The sequence below is a fragment of the Pyxicephalus adspersus genome, chromosome 8 (assembly GCF_032062135.1).
Source record: "Pyxicephalus adspersus chromosome 8, UCB_Pads_2.0, whole genome shotgun sequence".
NCBI classification, from domain to species: domain Eukaryota; kingdom Metazoa; phylum Chordata; class Amphibia; order Anura; family Pyxicephalidae; genus Pyxicephalus; species Pyxicephalus adspersus.
This window is the reverse complement of record NC_092865.1, coordinates 4,938,725-4,960,391: the sequence shown is the minus strand read 5'-3', so window position 1 is coordinate 4,960,391 and position 21,667 is coordinate 4,938,725. Positions and strand designations below refer to the sequence as shown.

At 40.8% G+C, this 21,667-nt stretch overlaps 1 protein-coding gene across 1 annotated transcript; it reads right to left on the bottom strand.

Moving 5' to 3' along the window:
- Positions 1 to 2,374: 2,374 nt before the first annotated feature.
- Positions 2,375 to 21,527, bottom strand: MYSM1 (Myb like, SWIRM and MPN domains 1). The gene is made up of 20 exons (XM_072419355.1): positions 21,289 to 21,527; positions 19,651 to 19,729; positions 18,703 to 18,773; positions 17,528 to 17,599; positions 15,826 to 15,855; positions 14,471 to 14,549; positions 14,171 to 14,269; positions 12,739 to 13,430; positions 11,667 to 11,797; positions 11,485 to 11,588; positions 10,977 to 11,054; positions 10,665 to 10,747; positions 9,585 to 9,639; positions 9,401 to 9,451; positions 9,249 to 9,323; positions 8,919 to 9,107; positions 8,168 to 8,300; positions 7,976 to 8,081; positions 5,598 to 5,655; positions 2,375 to 2,933 (listed from the first exon to the last, which is right to left on the bottom strand). The coding sequence occupies exons 1-20, from the start codon at positions 21,342 to 21,344 to the stop codon at positions 2,736 to 2,738; spliced, it is 2,439 nt and encodes an 812-aa protein (XP_072275456.1). The 5' UTR covers positions 21,345 to 21,527; the 3' UTR covers positions 2,375 to 2,735.
- Positions 21,528 to 21,667: the final 140 nt, after the last annotated feature.

Genomic DNA, 21,667 nt, shown 5'->3' with positions numbered 1-21,667 from the left:
GATCCTATCTCTTACACTATGCAGCATTACCTATCCTAAAATGTTTGGCGAGGGTAAAGCTCCACAGCAGAAAGGATTCTGTGTCTGATCACATGACCATGGCCAATGGCTTTCTCAACTAGAACCTCAGCCATTGTTACTTTTGCAAATTTTTTTGAAAATCTGGAATATGCTCAAAACCTCATCACACGCACGGCTCCAAGAAGTTTCTAGAGCTGCCCCCACTCTCTGGAATAGTCTTCCTCCTCTTATTTGGCTTCCTCCTACTTTCTGTTCATTTAAAAGAGGACTCAAAACCCAACGCTTCAACCTCACCTACCCATTGTCCTCTGTCTCCTAAACCCTCACTACTTCCCACCATTCCATATCCCCCTCCTATTGTGTGATACTTCCCCCACCTCTTAGATTGAAAGCTCTTCAGGGCAGGGTCCTCTCCTCCCCCTCTGTCACTGTCTGCCATTTGCAACCCCTATTTAAAGTACAGCGTAATGTAATATGTTGGCGCTATATTAACACAGTTTATTAATAATGATAATAAGAATATATTAATAAGGTACACAATTGGAAGTGTTCCTACTGATTGACAATATTATCCTTGACACCAATGATTACTTCCTCCTGTGTATATTAACAACAGCCTTCCAGGTCAAACCTTGTAGGATGAACCCATACCATTCACCAAAGTAAACCTAAGTCACTTCATCCACCTCAAGCTGGGACTATGGACCCGGTTTATTAAATCTCTCCAATACTAGAGAGGATAGACTATCATCCATTACAGATTTTCTAGATCATCTGTCTTCCTCGGTGTTGGGAGTACTATTAATCAGGCCCATGGTCTTAGCTTGAGATCAATCTGTCTAGGTTGAGCTTTAATAAAGACCCTGCGTGAGAACTCTGTAGATCTGCAATCCTATTGGCTAAAAAGATTTTGGAAAACCTGTGCATGTGCTTTAGGATCAGAGTTCTTCTTCATGATTTTCGTGATGCATTATCAACACAGAGGAGTTCTCAGCAATAATATTTTAATATTAAAAAGTCACTGAGCTGAGCGTTTCAGTATTTTAACATAGAAATGTCCACCACATCTATGGAATCAAAATCGAGACAATCTCAATTGTAATGGCAGGAGTGCAGCGTTATATGCACCTGCATAGTACAAGTGTTTGACACAAAAAGCTGCTGGGCGCTATCTTTCACAGTAAAATCTGTCTAAAGGAGCCACAGACACAATGTAGGTGCTCTGCTGCCACCCGTGGACCTTTCACAAACAAACAATACAAAGGACAGCTGGGGATGAGCCATTCTTGTACTAAACTATCTCTGAAAGGAGTATTGACCGACGTTTGTATATTGCAGGGGGTTGCCAAGCAGCTACAGCTGATAGTAGTTAAATTACAGCTTATTATATTTAAATCAATAACATGGTATGAGTCCGGGCGTGCTGGGCCAGTGCGATTGGATTTTTTCGCTAATTAAAAAATGATGTTCTCTAGAATTAGTTTCACCTGCCCCAAACCCAATGAAAGGTAGAAAGTGAGCAAAAACCTTCTGCTATAGGTACTGGAAGATTTTGTAGAGGGGTGCGAGTCGCTGCTTTTACCCAGTCCTCATCGGCCCAAGACCCTGGTGATAATATTGAAATGAAAGGCTGAAGTTCCTTTTGGCCAGACATGGCCCACGTGATTCTGATTCAGGGTCCGCGTTACCACAATATGATCTGCCATTCGAAATCACAGCAATAAGACTTCCAACCTTCTCAAAACACTGAACTGGACACCTAGCAATTGGATGGGCCCCTAGGAGTGGTTGCATGCACGCTTGACAAATACATCTGAACGGAGCTGATTCCAAACCACTTTATGATACTTCCCTTTAAACCTCTTCAATCATTGTAATGCATTGCCATTGACACATTCCATGCAGTATTTGCAGTGTTCAACCATTAAGCCGGGTGGGAAGAAATTGTAGGTAGGTCTCAGCCCCTGTATTGTAACCCAACTCTTTAATAACCACCCAAAAACAGCCGGGTGGTTACTAAAAAGGGCCAGGTGGTACGCCCAGCTAGAAGGGGCCTGGGGAGAACACTGATTTTGCACATTACTGTGCACTGTGATAAGGCCGCAAAAAAAAATTTCAATGTGTATGTAATGAGGAAAAACACCAAACGTTCTTTTTTTTTTTCACCTAAAACTTGTGTTCCATTTCAATGGATGACAGCAGGTATCCTTGCAAGGTGCATTGGGTCCTATTCAAAACACACCCCCAGTTGTAAACTAAGGTAATGCATTTTAAAATGTGCGTTTTACTGTGCAATATGGAAACGCACAGCCTAAAACGTTTTGTAAAACTATAGATTTGAAAACCAGAATCCTTTTAGAAAAAAATATTACCTTTATGATGTTTGCTGAACATATGCAGAGCAATAAACTGATTTATACAATTTTAGCCGTCAATCCAGATTGTAAAGCTTTATGACTGTCTGTCCAAGGTGGTGGCCAGGAAGCCATGTTTTGGAGTAATCAGTGGTGGATCATACAATGCTTCTGCTTTCTGGGTCAAAAAAATGCTTCAGAGTGTTAAAGTTAAAAGGAAGAACTGGAGATTTCTGGGTAAGGGGCAATATTACAATTCAATGTAAAGTTAAAACTGACAGGTCTTTTGTGTTGTCCTTCGCAACGAACCACAGCCACCAATTGGGTTCTTTACCACAGAACCTTCTTATGCTGAAATCGTCATGCATTGTCCGGAGTATCTGATGTTGAGGCAGAGGTCTCTATTTCGGCAGCTGCTGCCAAACCCCCTCCAGCATCATCTACATCTTTAATGCTTGTGTAGCTGGTGAGGAAATATTCTTCTATTCGACTGAGAAATTCATCTGCAAATGCTGAACAGGCTGCGTTCATCAGCGTCCTCTTCAGGCATGTCAAGAGCTATAAAAAAAAAGGCAACACAGAAAGTACTCATTCACATATTACTAGGCTTCAATAATAATTACATTTGGACTACCCTATCATTTCTGCAATTGAAAACCAATAGCCTAGTGACTATCCCATCAGGAGTATACAAACTATCATATATAGTACCTATCATATATGCATACAATATTTTAGCTTCTTTATTACTTGACCTATTAAGCTTACAAGTCCTTACTTACTTGATATAATCTCTACATAAAGTTTAGTCCTTGTCTTTTTTTCTCTATATAGTCAAAATACTATGAAGCTATAGCTCACTTATACTGAGCTAGATATTTAAATAACAATTCTCAATCTATATTAACCATCTATCTATCACTCAGTACCATTACATTTGTACTCACACTCAATGATAATTATCAATTAGCTCTGATATTGACCAAATATTATATCAATTTTTTGTAGTATTTTTGTAGTACCCTTCTGGTCTCCTCACTTTCCCTGAAGAGGCCTTGTTAGGCGAAACACATCGGGGTTTAAGAGGCCATCTGTCTTGGTTCCTTTTTATTAGTCTTTTGACTAATACATTAGAAGTTCTTTGTCTAACTGTTTGAATTATCGTGTTCACAAAATACTTATTGCACAGATGTCACATGTGTTGTTTGTAATGACCACACCTCTTGTCTCGGCTGCAGCTGGTGGTCATTACTGCTCCTCCATTTAGTCTGGCCTCAGACTTCATGCTATGCCGTTGATATTCACTGCTTGGATGTGGAAGAGCTGGAGTGTTGTGCCATCCTGAGTTCCTGCTCATCCATTTTCTATTTAAGATAAGTTGTACTTGGTGTTTTGTTATTCTCTTGTGCTTGTTGTTACTAGGCCTCAGGGAGACGCTGGTTCGTTCATCTGGGAAGGAACCAGTAGTCTCAAACCCTGTCACTATTCCTAGGGCAATTCAGGGCTACTAGGGCCTAAGTTCCGGTGTATGAGTATTCCCACCTTCAGGGTATATTCATACTGACAGAAGTCTGGGCTAGGTTAGGGTGTCCGTAGGTGGTGACCGTTTCCCTCTCCCTAGCCTTTGAAGGCTTAGTCCCTTGTCTTTATCCTTCGGTTTTCCTTCTGGTGCTCCTCCCCTCCCCTTAATCTTTGACAGTTATTATTATTACACAGTATTTATATAGCGCCATCATATTACGCAGCGCTGTACAAAAATAACAGATAACACCTCAGGATGAGGTTGTCCCATTGTTTGTTACTATAAGTTGTATTACAACAATGTATTACAATTGTACGCACACTTTCCACATTTTTGTTGTAGAAATTAATATACCAAGAACATTGATATGTACCCACTTTTTGTACACAATCACATATAATAAAGGTTTTTTTTTTTTTTTGGCCACTCAAACCACTTAGTTTACAACAGGTGGCCCCCGACTTTATTATCTTAGGGGATTACCATCCATTACCTTACTTTTGTCCCAGTACTCAGACATTCTAATAAGTGGTTCTTATTATATTCAGATTACTACACAAGAAATTAGGGTTATTTCAGAAAGAGGCTATTTAAAAAAAATTGTCAAATCGTGACTGTTAACCTCAATAAATGGTTCAGTGATTTTATTTCTGGCTGAAGCTGGGCAAAGAGACAATAAGATGTCTATGTCTATGGGCATATGCAATGCAATGTCAGGTACATTAAGGTGGAACTAAGGATTAAAATCAAAAAATTGCAAGCAGAGGGCTCTTTATTGCAGAACCTATATGCATGATAGGATGTGTACAATCAATAAAGCGGACCTAAACTAAAAGTTTTACCTTACATAAAAGAGTAGACAACTCAACTTATACCTTACCTTAAATTACCTTTCTTTTTTGGTGAGGGGGTTTAAAACCCTTAAAAAAAAAAGGAAAGCCCCTTTTGTTTCTGTCTTGATCACCAGAGTGATCAAGACAGAAATGGGAAGGGCTTTAATTTTTTTGAATAGGAGTGCAGAGCCTCCTGGGATACATACGTAATGCATCCCAAGAGGCTTCTGGCTGCTCCTTCTGCGCATGCCTGGTCTCTGACATGCGCAGAAGGAACCTTTTCTTCAATGGGAAGAAAAAAATGTCAATCTCAAGCATGTGTTGTGAGATTATCTTTTTTCCCCCACATCTATGTTACTCGATCTCGTGCCTGCACAGTGCGACATTGGGCGACGTACAAAGGAGGAGGAAGAAGGGCAAAGTAGAAGTGCCAGGACGAAGGAGGATACTGGGATGACATGGGACCCGATCCAGGAAACCTCTGGATGTGTCCACAGACCTGCGAAGGTAAAGGTGAGTGAGGTTTTTTTTTGTTCAGTTTACCTCCGCTTTAAATACTTGGGTGCCAGGTATGAATGAACCCCCAATTATGTGTGGGGGTTACATCATTTTGGCCAAACCAATCAAGATGACCAAAGATCCTCAACCTGGAAAAGAACCAGGTTAAGATGTTGATAGAGCAAGCGGCTCGTAAAGGAGCAAGCGGAGGTGAGATTAGCTCACGTTTGAGCTTGCATTTTAGGTAATCAGTAAGGCCCATTAAAGGCCTCAATGTCCCAAACCAAGTTTACAGTGATTAGACAAAATTTTGTTCACAAAGACCCCTAGAGAGGTTGAAAAATATTCCACACAAGCAATAAAACCCACCTTCTGTAAACAGGTCAGATCGCTATCTTGGCGGAACCTTTTGTTCATCGGAACACTGCTGCTTGAAAAAAACAAAAACAATGAAGATCATCAAACTGAGAATCATGCATACAGATAGGATAAGGTAACATGGCACAGGCACATAAAGATGAAAAGCAGACAAACCAGCAACATTTAACCCACTTTCTCCAGTCCAGGCTGTCTAGTACCTGCCCCTGGCCTATGGTTGGCCAGTGAAAGGAGAAGCAGATCAGTACCATCAATTCCCTGCGTTTCTTCCTCCTCTCACACTCCTGCCTGATTGTATAGTGAAGATTTTACCAGGTCAAAAACAGGTAATTAGGCTGTGTACACACGTGCAATAATTGTCGTTGGAAATGATCTTCCACAATCCTTTCCAACGACAAAAGACTGATTGGGCACTGTACATACATCACCGTTCTGCTCTATGAAAAGGGTAGGGGGGAACGACAGATTAGCACACCACTGCGCTCTCTCCCCTTCACTTTCATTGCGATCATTTCTCCTCCGTGGATCCAGCAAGACAGTTGTCGGAAGGAAGGGAGATGAGCGCTGTACTCAAGCCAGATTCTCGTCCAACATCAGCCCTGAGACGATTATCAAACGAGAATCATCTGAGCTGTGTACGTAGCCTTAGTGAGGATCATACCAGGAAGATAAGTACCTGCACTGCTTGTGCTTTAAAAACAAGAAATATTGTGCAGCATTGATTTTGGCTTTGATATCTGCCTAAAGTTCAGTTTCAAAATGCCCATTATTTTGCATTACAGCCACATTAGAAGGCAGTGGTTAGTATTTATTTAATTCAGGCTTTTTTTCTATTTGCCTACTTTAGGCTAGTGTAAACTATCAGCAATTATATAATTAAACCAGAAAGTCTTAATGAGCTGGCAAACCTACAAACTGGATATTGCTGAATCATTTCCACTTTTGTCAGAACAATGATTGCAGAGATTGCCTGAGGCAGATTAATAAAAAGCAGTAACAGTCAGTGAAGTTGCAGTTTCCTTTATATATAGACCCCAAAGGGTAGTTAGTGAAAATCTTCTTTAGCACAAATAGAAGAAGAATGAGGTGTGTGTTCAGGATGTGTAACGATCAATATGCACCTGTCTGGCTGTGCTGAGATGAACCCTATCAGAACAAGTCCAGATCACAGTCTGCTCCTCCAATCCAATATCCCATTAAAACACGACGCTTACACATCGATCGGCAGCAGGCGGGCAATTAAGCAGTTTCAGTTAATAAGTCGATGTGCGAAGGGAAATATAATTAGACCCCAAATTGATTTAGTATTTATGAACAGGTCAGAAATAATGGAAATTAATTACATTATCCCTGATCTTCTATTCAAAGTGGAATTCAACCTCCACAATAAACATTTTACCGTTGAGACTGTATCAGTCTGAGATTTGCTGGCAGGACATGTTGATACCTTGGAGATTGTAAGCACTTCGGGGCCGGGTCCTCTCCTCCTCCTGTGTCACGGTCTGTGTCTTTCATCTGCAACCCTTATTTAATGTAAAGCGCTGCATAATATGTTGCCACTATATAAATCCTGTTTATTATTAAAATTAATAATAAATTCATTTTTTATTATCAAATGTGACCTAAATAACATTAAAAAAGCTAATGTTTATCAATACCAAGTCTCAGGTATGGCCTGGTGCCCAACCTGTGACGTTTAGTGCAGAGCTGGTGGAGTCCTTGGGTCCCAGTCAGTAACGGAACATTAATATGTAAAGGGACGGTGTAAGCGGACCTATCATCATTTTTTAAGATTATAGAAAAGTGTGGCTATCCTTTTATATAACAGGAATTTTTTTAATAGTTCATTTTTTTTTTATTTTTTGGGGAGGTCTGAAGACTGAAAGGGAAACCTTTAGCTTCCCGGGATACTTACATTACATATCCCAGGAGGCTGTGGGCTGCTCCTTGCGCATGCCTGAGATTGGGCATGCATGATCAAGGAGCTTCCCTGTAACTCAATGTAATACATACGCAGTGAGATCTTTTTTTAGTTTTACATTTGGAGAAAGAGACTGTACTTGATCTCACATCCTAGCTGTGTTAGTTCAGGTGACGTGAGACTGGAAGAAAGAGGATGGCAGGACTGGATTGAACAGCAAGCGCTGCAAAGAGGGAAGCTGAGACAGCAGGGGATCGAGGGGGAAGTACATTTTCTTTTGTGAATGTTTCACTTAAAGTTAGTGAATTCTAGTATTCTCATGTAACATATCACCATTCTCCAAGGGTAGGTTCCCACCAGCATAGTTGCTCAATGGAGTCTCAACATAACATAAAAATTTAGATTTTTTGGGAACCGGTGAAACAGGAGGAATCTGAGATTTACACACCTGTGAGACAGCCGATACTTATTGATAATCCACCTTGTCTTTTCAAAAATTGCCTCCCAGCTCGGCTGGCCAGACATGAGCTCCACATCAAACCTGTAAGGCATTCCTACAAGAAGAGAAAAATATTTAATGATATGTAAAGGAAAATGAAAGAGAATTTTGCTTTTATCTGTAGTAGTGTGATTTACTTACTGTACGAGCCATCCTCGCTCAGGTCCTCACTAATAACCAGACAGGACAACTGTGACTGTGGAAGGGGGTTACTGCGGTTATATGGACTGATGATCATCCCTAAAAACTTGGCTCCTCCACGAGAAAAATAACTCTAAATGAACAGGTAGAAAATAAATACAATAAGAAAGATGTTTATAGTTTTCTTTGCTTTTCTATGCAATCGCAGGCAGACTATGGCTGGTAGAAGGGTACAAACAAGGTGCTGTATGTGGCTTTAAAATGCATTATTATTTTTTGACAACTGAAGTTAGCTTGGTGGTCTACTTGATGGCTTTCATAGTGACCACATGACCGCAAACAACTGGTTATATATCATTAGTGTGAGATTAATGGCTGCCAGAGGCCACCAAAGGTACTAAATCTAAAAACAGTAATCTACAGATTGCAGTCAGCAATGGGTAACACTATTCAAATTTTGCCTTGTCTGTTGTCAGTAATCTGGAGACCCGTGAACATATTTCCTTCTCAAATTTAAAATTTTTCTGGCCGGCCTACTCTTGTCTTCTGTTTCCAGAAGGTTCTTTGAAAGCATTATCATCTAATGGTGTCCCCTTTTGGCATACTGGATGATTTAAAACCTATCGTTTTTGTTACCTGTCACCCTGCTTCAGGCTACACACACTTCATTACACCTACTGACCTAGTACCCACATAATATTCTCACTAGATATTTGTGGTTTAATGATGTTTTTTACAACCATTATCATACCTGGTACTTGGCCTGGGTGTCGATATCTCGGATGGATGGATTAGGGTCAAATGCAGGATGAGAGTGGTACCAGCCGATGACACTATAACCACGCAGTGATAGGGCTTCTGACGCCTGGGTCTGAGAAACAGGATCCATTTCACACTGCAGCCCAGTGCTAAGGCTGTTACATGGCTCTGCAGCCCAAATCTTTAAAGAAAAAGTGAAGACTGTGGGTTTGTGTAGGCAATGATCTCTCTATTTACAACTGTATATCATTGAAAAGATTTGTAAGGCTAAAGCTCAAATTGTAATTATGTGTTTTAAAGAAAGAGAAACCAGAAAACTTACTTCCACAATACGGTCTTCTTCTAAATACCTTCCCCCTAATAATCCTATGACTTCTGCCAAGGAGACGTGTGAGTGCTTTAAATAGAGAACAATAATGAGTGATATAATTTATATAATTAGATGAGATTTACACACAATATTTATTTACTCACCAAATCTAATATGAGCATGGCCTCTGCTGATATCATCACTCGGAAGGGAGCCTGAAAATGAAACATTTATGAATAAAATCCAATTAGATAAAACACAACAATATCCAATATAGACAAAGAGTGGAAAAGGCAAAACAAATAAAACAGCTGGAAGCAATAAATACATGTATTAAATGTTTTTTACCTGTTTCTCTTCAGTGAAGTTAAGACAGGGGATGAGCTGGAAAGGGTCAAACGCACTGTTAATAAAAAGTATGTGTGTTAATATCTAATTTATGGTATAATATGTCGTATCTAATATATGTTGAATATGCACACACAGCTATAGACATGCACAGTTTTTTATTACAACACTGGGACCACATGGGACTGTAGTGAAAGCAGAACCTCCTATTTAGAACCTACCTGATATGACCCATCTCAGTATCTACAGAGTAGTAGAAGGTGAAGCTGAACTCAGAAGTTTTACTTTGTTTGACCCCTTTGTTTGCTGCACTGCCAGTTACAGACATCATGACATACAATGTGGGACTGGAAGTCTTACACAATAAGTGAGAATGTGGGGGGCCTGCCCACAACCTGGGGTGTTGGAGTGAAGAAAAGATTGTGGCTGCTGGGGAGAAAAAGGCAAATAAAACTTCTTAATGTTACCCTAGGCATGAAAGGAGCATTTAAGCCTTGCAGTCTGGGGGGAGCACTGCTGCAAGGGCCGTATTGCTCATGTTCATGCTTTATAGCGTATCTGAACTCCAGAAGTCTTTTTAAATAAAAAGAATTTGTAGAACAATACCAGAAAAAGAGGACATCCTGTAACCTTGTGTTATCATGGATGCAACCCCCTCCTGAGGGGTATCAGTATAGTACCAGGCACTCACAATCAATGATGCAGAGAGTAGAAGCTGATATCACATCAGCACCACTCTCCTTATCAATAAAGACCCAGTAAATCAAATTATTAGTCTTAACAAAAATATTAAAACAAAGGAGAAACAATACACAGGCTTTGGATTGGTAGGTTCACCATGAGTAAGGAACTATACTATACTATACTTCATTATAGAATAAAGCACATTAAGGTCACTAGCTGTACAATATACAGAAACAGGAAAGAATGGTTTCATTTTAAATTTCTCACAATACAAAATAATGTCCTGTAAGTATCCTGTTGGTGCGAATGCAAAAATAATAACGCAGTTTAAAATGTAGTCCACAGTAATGTCAAGGAAGCATGTTCATATATTAGACTCCATTCTGATTTCCATACCTTTTGGGCGGTCTCGATCCCTTGGAGCATTTCAGTGATTTCATCCTCTCCCGTCTTTGTGCTAACTCTTCTGCTGAGAGATGCTGACAAAGAACAATAAAATATGTTCACCAAAGGGCACCTGTCACCCAGTCCTCTGGGAAGTATGCACCTACGCCCGTAACTACAATACCACAAAATGTACTGTAGATGTATGGCCTCCCAGAGATGAAGATTTGATGCAGGGTGGTAATGAAGAAGACAAGGTATGACTTATTGTAACACATATTTTTAAGAACTGCAGTCCAATAATCACAGTATCTATTGTCTAACCTCAAATGTTTGTCCCTCAAGGTCTCTTGCATCACACCAATTCCCCCATGGGTCTCTGACACGCCTCCGTCTGGTGCGCTACAATCAGAAACAAAGGAGAGTTTGTATAATATTTAAAAGGAACCTGTCATAGGCAGATGTACTGTAAGCCAGAACTAGGAGGTACCACTGCTATCAGATGCTACCCTTAAACAATTAAGCTAAATCATTTCTCTGCACCCAGCTTGTGAATGGACAGATCAACGGACGACAGATAAGGTTATGTCATTTTGAATGTTCAATCTGATTTTGAAAGCTTATAGATTAACACACAGCAGAAAATAATTACAAAAACCATATTGTATAGCTGCCATTAGTTGCACAGCTCCTCACTAATCCTATTTGCAAGTGTCTAGAGAAACATCCTTCATGTTTATTTTACAGCCAGTCATATTCCGTTTTTGTGTTATATGGGGAAGTGCACAGATCTGATTCAGTTGCTCCCCTCATGAAGCCCATGTCCCCTTACCATAGTCTGCAGGCGGTGGGCAAGCTCATATGCTTCCAACGTATCTTTTACCAGTTTCGTCTTCGTTTTATCCAGTGGCCGAGGCCGATTATAAACGGCTTGCTCTGAAATTTGCATAATATCAAGTAAGTGGTAAACATACACCAAAACGCGCACTAAAAAAAAGTTTAACCTACACTTACCACAGCCTAAGTTAATGGCACCAATTAATTCCAGGTAGGTGTGGATACGCCCGATGCAGTTCACATCACCACAGTTCTTTAGTCCCGGACGGACTGAGGTTTTGTTCAAGTAATTTGGTTTAGAATTCCTCCTTTAATAAAATAGGGGCATGTTAGATTATATGAATCTTCAAAGAGAACTTATCTCTAGCAAAAGCAAACTTTGACAAGGAATTTAACCAAAATTCGGTTGTTATGGCAGAGCTATCAATGGCTGATATATCTATGAACTTAACACAAACATGGCCATTTTGAATTGGTGTTTACAGGGCCCAGCCAAAGAAATATTTTCAGAGATCTCAACCTCTGTATGTGTTAAAGTCCCTTTTAATTAGTGTTGACCACTAGAAAAATACAAATAATTATAATTCCCATCTCATAGGAACACTGGAAAGGATGCTACAAGATCAAGCTGATTTTTTTTAATTTAACACTTGATGGGCCACCAACCTAAAGAGGACCTAAAACTCAGCTTTTTTATTTTACATTAATGCACGGACAAATTTTTTTTTATAGGTGCAACACTGCCCAGCCTATTAAGATGAATGGGAGCACAAAGCCTTTCGGGATACCTACCACGCATCCCAGGAAGCTCTGGATGCTTCTTCTGCACATGCCCGATCTCAGGCATGCGCAGAAGGGGCATTTTTTCACTAAGGGGAAAGGGATGCTGATCTCAGGCATTTGCATTGGGATCAGCTCTTATTTTTCCCTCTTTACAGAGGGCTACGTAGTGCGAGATCAGGTGACATAGCAAAAAGACAAGGAGAAGATGGAAGAGAAGACTGAAGATGGCAACGAAGAAGATACCCAGGACGGCGCGGGACCACATCAAGGAAAGGTCAAGCACCATCGAGGGACCTGCCGGATTAAAGGTAAGTGTTAATTTATTTTTTTACTTTAGTTCAGCTTTAAAATAAAAATTAGAGTTGGCCTTTAAAAAACCAGAGCAATTTTAGATATTAGCTTTGTGAGGATCGATCATTTCAGAAAATTAATTTGACTCGCTTTTTTAAATAAAATAAAAATGTACCATCGATCCAAGATGTAATTACGTATCCTGAGATAACGTTCTGGAGTTTTTGCTGGGCGTCCCTCAAAGAATTCTGGGATGGCTTGTTTTTCTTCTTCTTGAATAAAGTCTGGGTCCAGCTCCACCTCCTGGTCGGGGGGTTTCAGGTCCTCTGTTTCGTCTTGGATGTCTTCATGTTCATAGGGAGGAGATGACTGAACCAGTGGAATGTCAGGATCTTTATCTTGTGTGCTGGGAGAAGTTGAGTCCTGGCTGACTCCTTCGTCTTGTGCAGACATTGAATTGTCACTGTGCGACACACACGTGAAGCAATAAAATGCCTCCCCGTCATCTGAGTGTTTTTGACAAAGGGAATCTGTCTCTGTAACATATGTGTGCGGTCTTTCTGGGGTGAGGTGACTTTGTCCTGGAGTGGGATGAATGGTCTCTTCCTTCACCTGGCAGATTTTATCTGCTGGATTTATCTCTGTGTCAGGAAGGTCTTCGCTCTTGACAAATGCCTCATCCACCTCATCTGTTATGTCAACCTCTTCATCATCTGATAAGGTTTCAATCTTAACTGCGTTAAGGTTGGGGTCTGATCGACCTCGGAATGCAGATAGCTCAGCTTCTTCCTCAGAGTTGTCAGCACGGAGAACAGGAAGATCTACAGCAGCCATTTTGCTATCCTTCTCACCGTTCTCCACCTTACACTGTAGAAATATGACTCATTTTAAACTCATGACATAATAATATCACCCAGTAATACTTTTAAAAGGGGTATTGTTTTGGTAAAGCTGAAACACATGCTAAACAAATATTGTACAGAGTACTGAGTGTTAGCTCAGTTACAAAGGGTTAACAACTGCGTTCAGGTCTGGGCATTAGCTACTCAGGCCCAAGCCCTGTATCAGGGGAAAAGGGGGAGATGATCACTATCTATCTGCATACCCGGATGTACCAGGTTTTCCATATTGCCATATAGAGAGTGGGAGAAACTTGGCACAGGTGAGCATCAGTGGGTGGGATGTAGCCCAATTCACCTTTAAATAATAATTCGGACCTTATTCTTCCTAGTCACAGGAAAAACAAAGTTCCAAGACCGCAGTGAATTATTTCACAAAGAATGCAACTACTGAGGTCAGTAGGGACTTCCTCACTTAAAATGCATCACTGTTGATCCTGCATTGTACGTGATGACATCATAGACCTACAACTGATGAATAGCGTGCCAAAGAGGCCATGGTGGACCATTCACTTAACAGGAGAAAGCCTGCAAGAGTGAGGGATTATGTAATTAAAAAGATGGCCCATGCAATTCCCCCTCCCTGTATAGGTTTATGTATCACCACAGCATTTAAAGAAATAAGAAAGTTGCTGGGGCTGGATGAGAACAGGCAAAACAAAACTGAACAAAAAAGCTTGAAATGAAGATTTTAGGGAACGCCATTACCTTATTTTTAAAATACTGCCTGGCGTAGCTTTTAACTTGTAACACAGTGCGGCTCCCTATCAGCCTGGCAATATTTGTCCATCTTCTGCCAAACCTTGCCTATAGAAAAAACAGGTAGAAAAGGTTTTATTACATGGCCAACTGCTCTGGATTTTCCGAGCACATGAAGCTTAGCCATAATGTACCAAGATCCATGAAACCCTCCAAAATATAAGTAGGACAATGCTCCAAATTTATGTACAGTACTAAAAACAGTATTTAATCAACATGAACTGCAGCAAGAATCATAAGTCTGCTTACCAACCCCTGCTCAAACAGATCTTTCTCTTCTGCTGTCCACTTCACAGTTCCGCTGCTGGGCTTAGATGGAGATCGCATCCTGAACACAATGACAAAAGAAAGTGTTTTAGGATAATTAGGAGATGTGACCTACAGCAAGCAAGTAAGTTTTATGCAATGCTGGACATTACATTTCATTTACAGTCTTTACATTTCCTAAATTGGAACAACCTAGAATGACAAAATGTATATATATTACATTTTAAATAAATATATCTCAGAAGAAAATAATATAGGATGAGAGAAGGCAACACAAAAGCATCTGAAATGGAATTTACCTGCCATCTGCAGATATTCTTGGTATATTATGCAAGTATTGGATCATTGTTTATCCTCTCATTTACACAGTACTGGTTAGAAGCATACAAAATAATTACTATAATGCATTTTAAATCTTAAGAGATTTGATCCACGCTCCTTGCATTTATCATTGCCAATAAAACACTGGCTAAGGTATTGCAGTCTCCCATGCTGTCTATATCACAGATGGAAAAGAAAATTGTCACCCATACTTCAAAACTCCAGGCTAAAATTACATTATATTGACCATTACTTTACTATTTAATGTACAGGAACACCACCCCAGATGCTGTTCCCCCTTCCTTATTCTTTTAGTAACCCCCATGTTCCTCTGCTATATTCCCCCCTACCTTCCAGGTTTCTTTCTACTCTCTCGCTCTTATTTTATGGGCAGCACATTATGGGATACTCACTTACCTTTATGTTTGTCCTCTGACAGTTTAGTGCTGTCTCTTGGTCTACTGCTGCCATATTCCCCAACAATTCTTTTATGCCTGCCCATTTCATCCACTGGGCAGTGAGTGCAAAGGTGCCAGTGGTTGATTCTATAGTTCTAACGGTTAAAGTTCACCTTGCGGTAAAATATCAAGGTTTGCTTGTTTACTTAGACCCACAACCCCTATCTTATCTTAAAACATGGTGTCTAGGAGATGATGTTGTCAGCTTTCTGTGGGCTGGGGAACACAAATTAGTCAGATCCCATGTAAAGATACTAAAGTACCATAATTTTGTGAGATAAAAAGTCCACAGAATATTCTGGGATATGACCCAAAGGATGCTGATAACGCCCCCTGTAGTACAGAAGACAGGGAAAATGAAAGCATTTACCCTACCTGATGCAGAGGGCTTGGATGGAGTGTAGCTGCATTACATAAAATCTATTACCTCTGATTGTCAAACGCATGCCTAAACTAAATGACCACATTGTCTGTGCAAGGAGCATTTCGTCTTCTGCAGCAGAAGACTATGGCAATAAAATCTGTACTTATCAGCAAAATCAGAGACCAAATACTTACGGGACTCGAACGGTTTTCTTCTGTGGGCTCCTGAAAGTAAGTAAACAATAAAATTAAATACTGAAAAAACGAACAAAATGATCCTGATTATGTTTATTTCCCTAGAGGTTGAACTTGATGGATTTATGTCTTTTTTCAACCTGTAAAGGCCCAACATCTTGGTTCCTGACCAACAAGATTGACAATATGGAATGGCCAGTCCCTGAACATTAATCCAATAGAAAACGTATGGGATGACATCAGAAATGTTGTTTCTGAGGCAAACCAAGCAATGCAGATGAATGGTGAAATGTCATCCAATCGTCCCGGGCTGGAATACCTGTGCACAGGTGCCAGAATTTGGTCAACTCCATGCAACACTCATGTGCAGCAGTTTTCATTAACAGTGGATATACAACTAAATAATAGTCCAGTGACTGAAAGAAAAGCAAATCTAAAAACATTTTTCAGATTATGCAGCCAATGTTTGAGTTTGTAAAGAATGCAGACGCTGCTATTATTCTGAACAGCCTATCAGTGCTCAACCCAGAAAGTAAGGTGGCAGACTCCTGTATTGTGACCAAACTCTTTAGTAACTACCCAAAACAGCCGGGCGGTAACTGAAAAGTGCCCATTGGTGCACCCAGCTAAATTGGGCTGGGCAGAATGCTGCCTATGATTACATTTTCTTCACTTTCTGTAAAGGAATAACACAAATGTGGTACATTTTTTTCATGTTTTGATTTGGAATAGGATGTGTGGAGTTCCTAATGTATTTGTGTGTATGGAAAGAAAGGTTATTACAGGTAGTCACCGGGTTATATATGAGATGGGGACAGTAGGTTTGTTCTTAAATTGATTTTGTATGTAAGTGGAAACAGGTACATTATTTTAATGAATGCAATTAGGACAGATGTTTGTCTCAACCTATTATTAGGCAGCGTGGTGTCAGTTACTGTATAAAATTCTCACTGTGAGTTATTTACAAACAAAGCAAAAAAAAAAAAAAAAACCTAATGGAGCCTAGATAATCATTTACTTCTGGAGCAAGATGTGCTTTTATATGCAAAAACAAGAGTTACAAGAGGTTGCAGAAGAGCTCAGACTCAGTGTTTAGCAAAAGATTTCTTCTGCAAGCCATGCAAACCGCCCCCCTCCCCCTCATCAAGCCTCCGTCCTGCACATAAATGAGCAGGGAAGCCCCGTTCGTATGTAGGAGTTGTCCATATGTCGGATGACCTTAACTCGAGGACTACCTGTATAAGGTTTTTTAGCTTTTTTATTATTTATTCACTTTTTAAACACACTACTATTTTTCTGAACACAACTGTACACTGAAGGATGTTTTTACGATATTAGAAGTAATAAAGGGGATGCAGGGAATGTGGTGGGTAATCAACGCCTGTTAGTGGGGGAATCATTCTGATTATTATTTGAAGATCAAGTGGTGAATAATAGTAATAGTAATCATATAAATGATCATCATCTGGGACTGTGCAGATATCTATAATTGTATGGCCAACTTAACCATTAGTATCAATAGCCATATATAACAAAACCCCTGAAGTCAGGGTCATACCCTTATGTTAGATCCTAATACAACAGCAATGACATATTAAGCTACAAGGAAGGAGCGCTAACCGCAACGTTACCTTGATGATTTTGATTCCTAATTTATTTGCAACCCTACACATGAAAGCAATCCCCCTGAAGGAACACTCACCTCGCAGCCTTTTCTGCATTGCTTGAGTCGGACCAAAACTTTGCCGGAAGCGGCTTGTTAGATAAATAATATCTGAGCAGCTGCTAAGGAAATGTGCAAAAAAAATACTGAAAATGTAAAATTATGACAATGTTCTTGCGGATTGTACTCCTTGAACCAGTCACAAATATACACCCCATTTCTTGTACCAGTGTCACAAGAGACAGGATGTGGGGGGCAATCCCCCCAGTGAAGTCACAGACAGAAATAAAAAAATGACAGATGTTTTAACTCTTTACCACTCTATCCAAAAACATTTGGGCTGGAGTTAGGCTTTAAATGCAAACAAAAACCCCTGGCGATCAGCATGAGATTATTTTATACTTCTGGATGCTGAAAGAATCCCACCACTGGACAGTCAATAGCAAATGTCCACATCATGAGGGCAGTAATGTGGACACCCAAGCAGGGTCCCCTCCACTCTCTGAACAGACTCTTGGCCTCAAAGACTGGAGAAAAAAAACTATCATTGGTAAACCTGGGTGATATGGCAAACCTGGAAGGGATTTATTAAAAATCACTTGCTATTACCTGGCAAATGTTTTCAATCCTGATCACCCATGATAGTCTATCTTCTCCTGTCTTGAAGTCTCAGGCCTAAAGAGAGAGTGAAGACTTGTGGCTGGAGCACCACATGACCAGGGTATTAGGTGATAAAATAAGTTTATTTTTTTTAATGCCAGTGGTCAGTTGGAAGTAATTGTGTCTCTATGTATTATTACCCCTGGGATCAGCTTTAGGCAACCAGAATTTTTGTTAATCTGTTGCAAACTTTTTTACCTGGAGATCCTGCAACTAACAGCACTTCCTGTTGCAGGCTGATAAAGCTGCTGTCTCACACAGCAGCGTTGTCAGCCTTCCATATGTCATTCCAGCCTTCCATTCGTCATTCCAGCCTTCCATTCCAAACCTTTTAGAAGCCTATGGGGCTGCGAAGTCACAGACATTGGATCAATAAGCTGTTGGGGAGATGTAAACAAAGCCAAATACAAAGAGCAAGGTGTTGGGGGCTTGCACCTACTTAGGGCATGGGTGAAAAAGGGTGATATTTGTAGCAGGGTCCCATTATTAAATATTGCTCGTGTGCATCCCAGCCTTACTCCAGTGTTGATAGTTTTCTATTTCTCAAAGGATAGTCCTCTTCAAGCAACATTTTCTCGATGGCAGCCCGGTTCTCATCGCTGATGGTGCTGTCCAGAGTCCAGGGCTTTAAGGAGAAGAAAAACTAAGATCAATGTGACAATTCATAAAAGACCTTCCATACTAGAAATATGATCACACTGTCACTAATGGGAGAGGGCATGCTTGGATTTCTAGTACATTCAGTGGGCAGCACAGTGGCTCAGTGGTTAGCACTCTGCAGCTTTCCAGGTTGGAATCTCAGCCAGGACACTATCTGCATGGAGTTTGCAGGTTCTCCCCTGGGTGCTCCCACATTCCAAAAACATGCAGTTAAGTTATTTGGCTTCTCTCAAAAAAATAACCTGATTGTAATAATGACAAAGGACTATGGTAGAGACATTAGATTGTGAGCACCCATGAGGGACAGCTAGTCACATGACTATGGACTTTGTACAGCTCTGTGTAATATGTCAGCGCTATATAAATAATGTGTAATAATAATAGTTCAGTGTTTTCTCTGGCCTCTTTTAGCTGGGCACACCACCCAGCACTTGTTATTACCCATATTATTGATTTAGGGGGGTTACGGAGGAGTTGGGTCACAATACAGAGACCACCAACCACTTACAGCTTCTTCCCACCCAGCCTAAAAAATATTTCTGGGGAGATTACTGACATTAATATTGTTATGTAGCACTTTGGTGTACATTTCCACTAAAAAAAAAAAAAAATGTTAATAAAAAAAAAACCATAATCACTTTCTAGATGATTTTCTTTAATTTCCTTAAGGATCAGAATAAAAATGTTCACATCAAATTTCAACCAATCACATGCTGGCATTTGTAAACTTTTGTTACATGTAATTGGATATTCCAAGCGAACACGTTTTACCATTTTTCATACAAGTGAATCATCTTTGCTCTATTAGTAAATGAATCCCAGGGTACTTATGATTGACTCACAGTGAGGACGCCATCGCTCTTCCACATGGAATCCAGAGAGTGATCAGGAACAAACCCAGCGCTCAGCTCCTCGTAGGTCCTGCAGAAGGGGAAAAAAAAATGTAAATTCTTTTTTTTTAGTTTAATCAAATTCAGACGATGACTCGCAGAGCTTTGTAGAAAGTTAATCAGAAAGCATTGAAGATAACTGATTGATATGACAAACAAATTTGTTGCTGCAGTGACAGGTCCTCTTTTATCCTGATATCGCTGCTTGGTCCCAGGTTCACCTTTCAGATCTCAAAAATAGCAGATTAGACAGGAAAAGCCATAAGGGGGACTGGACTGTGTAAGCTGTGCAGGGCTTTGTATTGCTGTAGTGACCGCACCAAATTTCCTGCATTTAGCAGTCGGGTCGGCAGTGCCTTGGATCTCACGCTGCAGATATACAGCTATAAGGCTACAGGAGTGCCCGGGCAGCTCACAGACCAGGAAGTGCGGTGTTCTCCCCAGCCACTTTTTGCTGGCGCACCACCTGGAACTTTTTAGTACCCACCCGTCTATGTTTGGGTGGATGGGAAAGTTGGGTCACAATACAGGGGCTGCCCCCTACCTATAAAAATTTTGGGGAGAACACTGAAGTGTACTGGAATGTGTCCTCATTAGGGAGATTTTCTCGTAGTCAGCAGAGAGGAAATCCGCCAATGAGGGTTTAAGAAAGGAATTCCCCCACTTCGGAGGGGTTTTCTTTCATTTCCTGTCCTGGTTACAAAACAGGAAGTGAAGGAAATCTCCCTAATATTACACAGGGGTTATAACCCTTCACTATTCATGTCCATAAGATCAGGCCGGTCATTATTAAGAGACAGGCAACTTCCCATCTGCAACAATACGTCTTCCTGGAGGCAAAGCTGAGCTACGCATGCGCAGCCTCAGCTTTGGTTGCCAGGGAAACCGGCAATCTCGGCTTCTCTTGCATGTGCCGGGGATGAATGAACCAATCAGGATGGAGGAAGATCATCTGTAGGAGGAAGAAGAGAAGGTAGATGGTGCCGCCCTGCGATGGGACATGGGCAGGTGAATGGCGAGGGTTTAGTTCTGCTTTAATTATTAAAAATATAAAAGGAACCTAAACCCGACCCCATCGTTTTCTTGCTTCTTCTCTTCCTAGTTGTGATTTCCAGCCATCTTGATTGAGCAGGATGAGCTCCGGGAGGGTATCCTAGCAACCAAAACCATACAGCAAAGAAGGTCCCTTGCTCTCTATGGGGAAGCAGTGATCTCTCTCCAGCGATCCAACACACCTTCTGCTATGTCACAGCTTTGTCAACAACGCAGCTTCTGAAAAACATGGCGGCTCTCCACAGTGCACCCCATAGACTAAAAGGAGGCTAATGGGTAACCGATGGCTCGTTAATAGGGTAACGCAAACTGGGTAACAGCCCACGGCCACCATCCATTGACAGGGGTATTAGGTATACTCTGCATCTGGGGCCCCTGCTTAATGTTTACTTAGGGCCCCATGCTTTTTAATTAATTTGTCACCAACATTTAATGAACTTGTTCTCTTCCTCTTTAAAGCAATGTTTGGTGAATGTTTATTGTATGGAATCATATAACAATAATAAATAATAATAAATATTAACAGAGCATGCTCACCCATTGCTGCAGTCAGCCACATCCCCCTCAATGTCCACATCTGCCTCCTCCGCCATGTTGCCCTGCAGGAGGGGATTTCTTAGTCACCAATGAGAGCCCCCCGGGGTGCAGACGGCTGGGCACCGAAACCGGGGACCCCGGGCCTCACACTTTACCGAATTCACCTCAGAGGCCTTCAGCCAATCAGAACTCTCGTTTAGCTACCTCAGTACTGCTCAACAGCTGCGGCCATCTTGGTACACCCGACTCTCGCAGTCAGAAGGTGGAGGCCGACATCTTGCTACACCCAAACTAGATATCAATATAATTTTAGCATTAAAATTGCTTATTTGCCTTAGTATTTGATAGTAATGTCTGTGAAGGTGTATTGTTACAATTT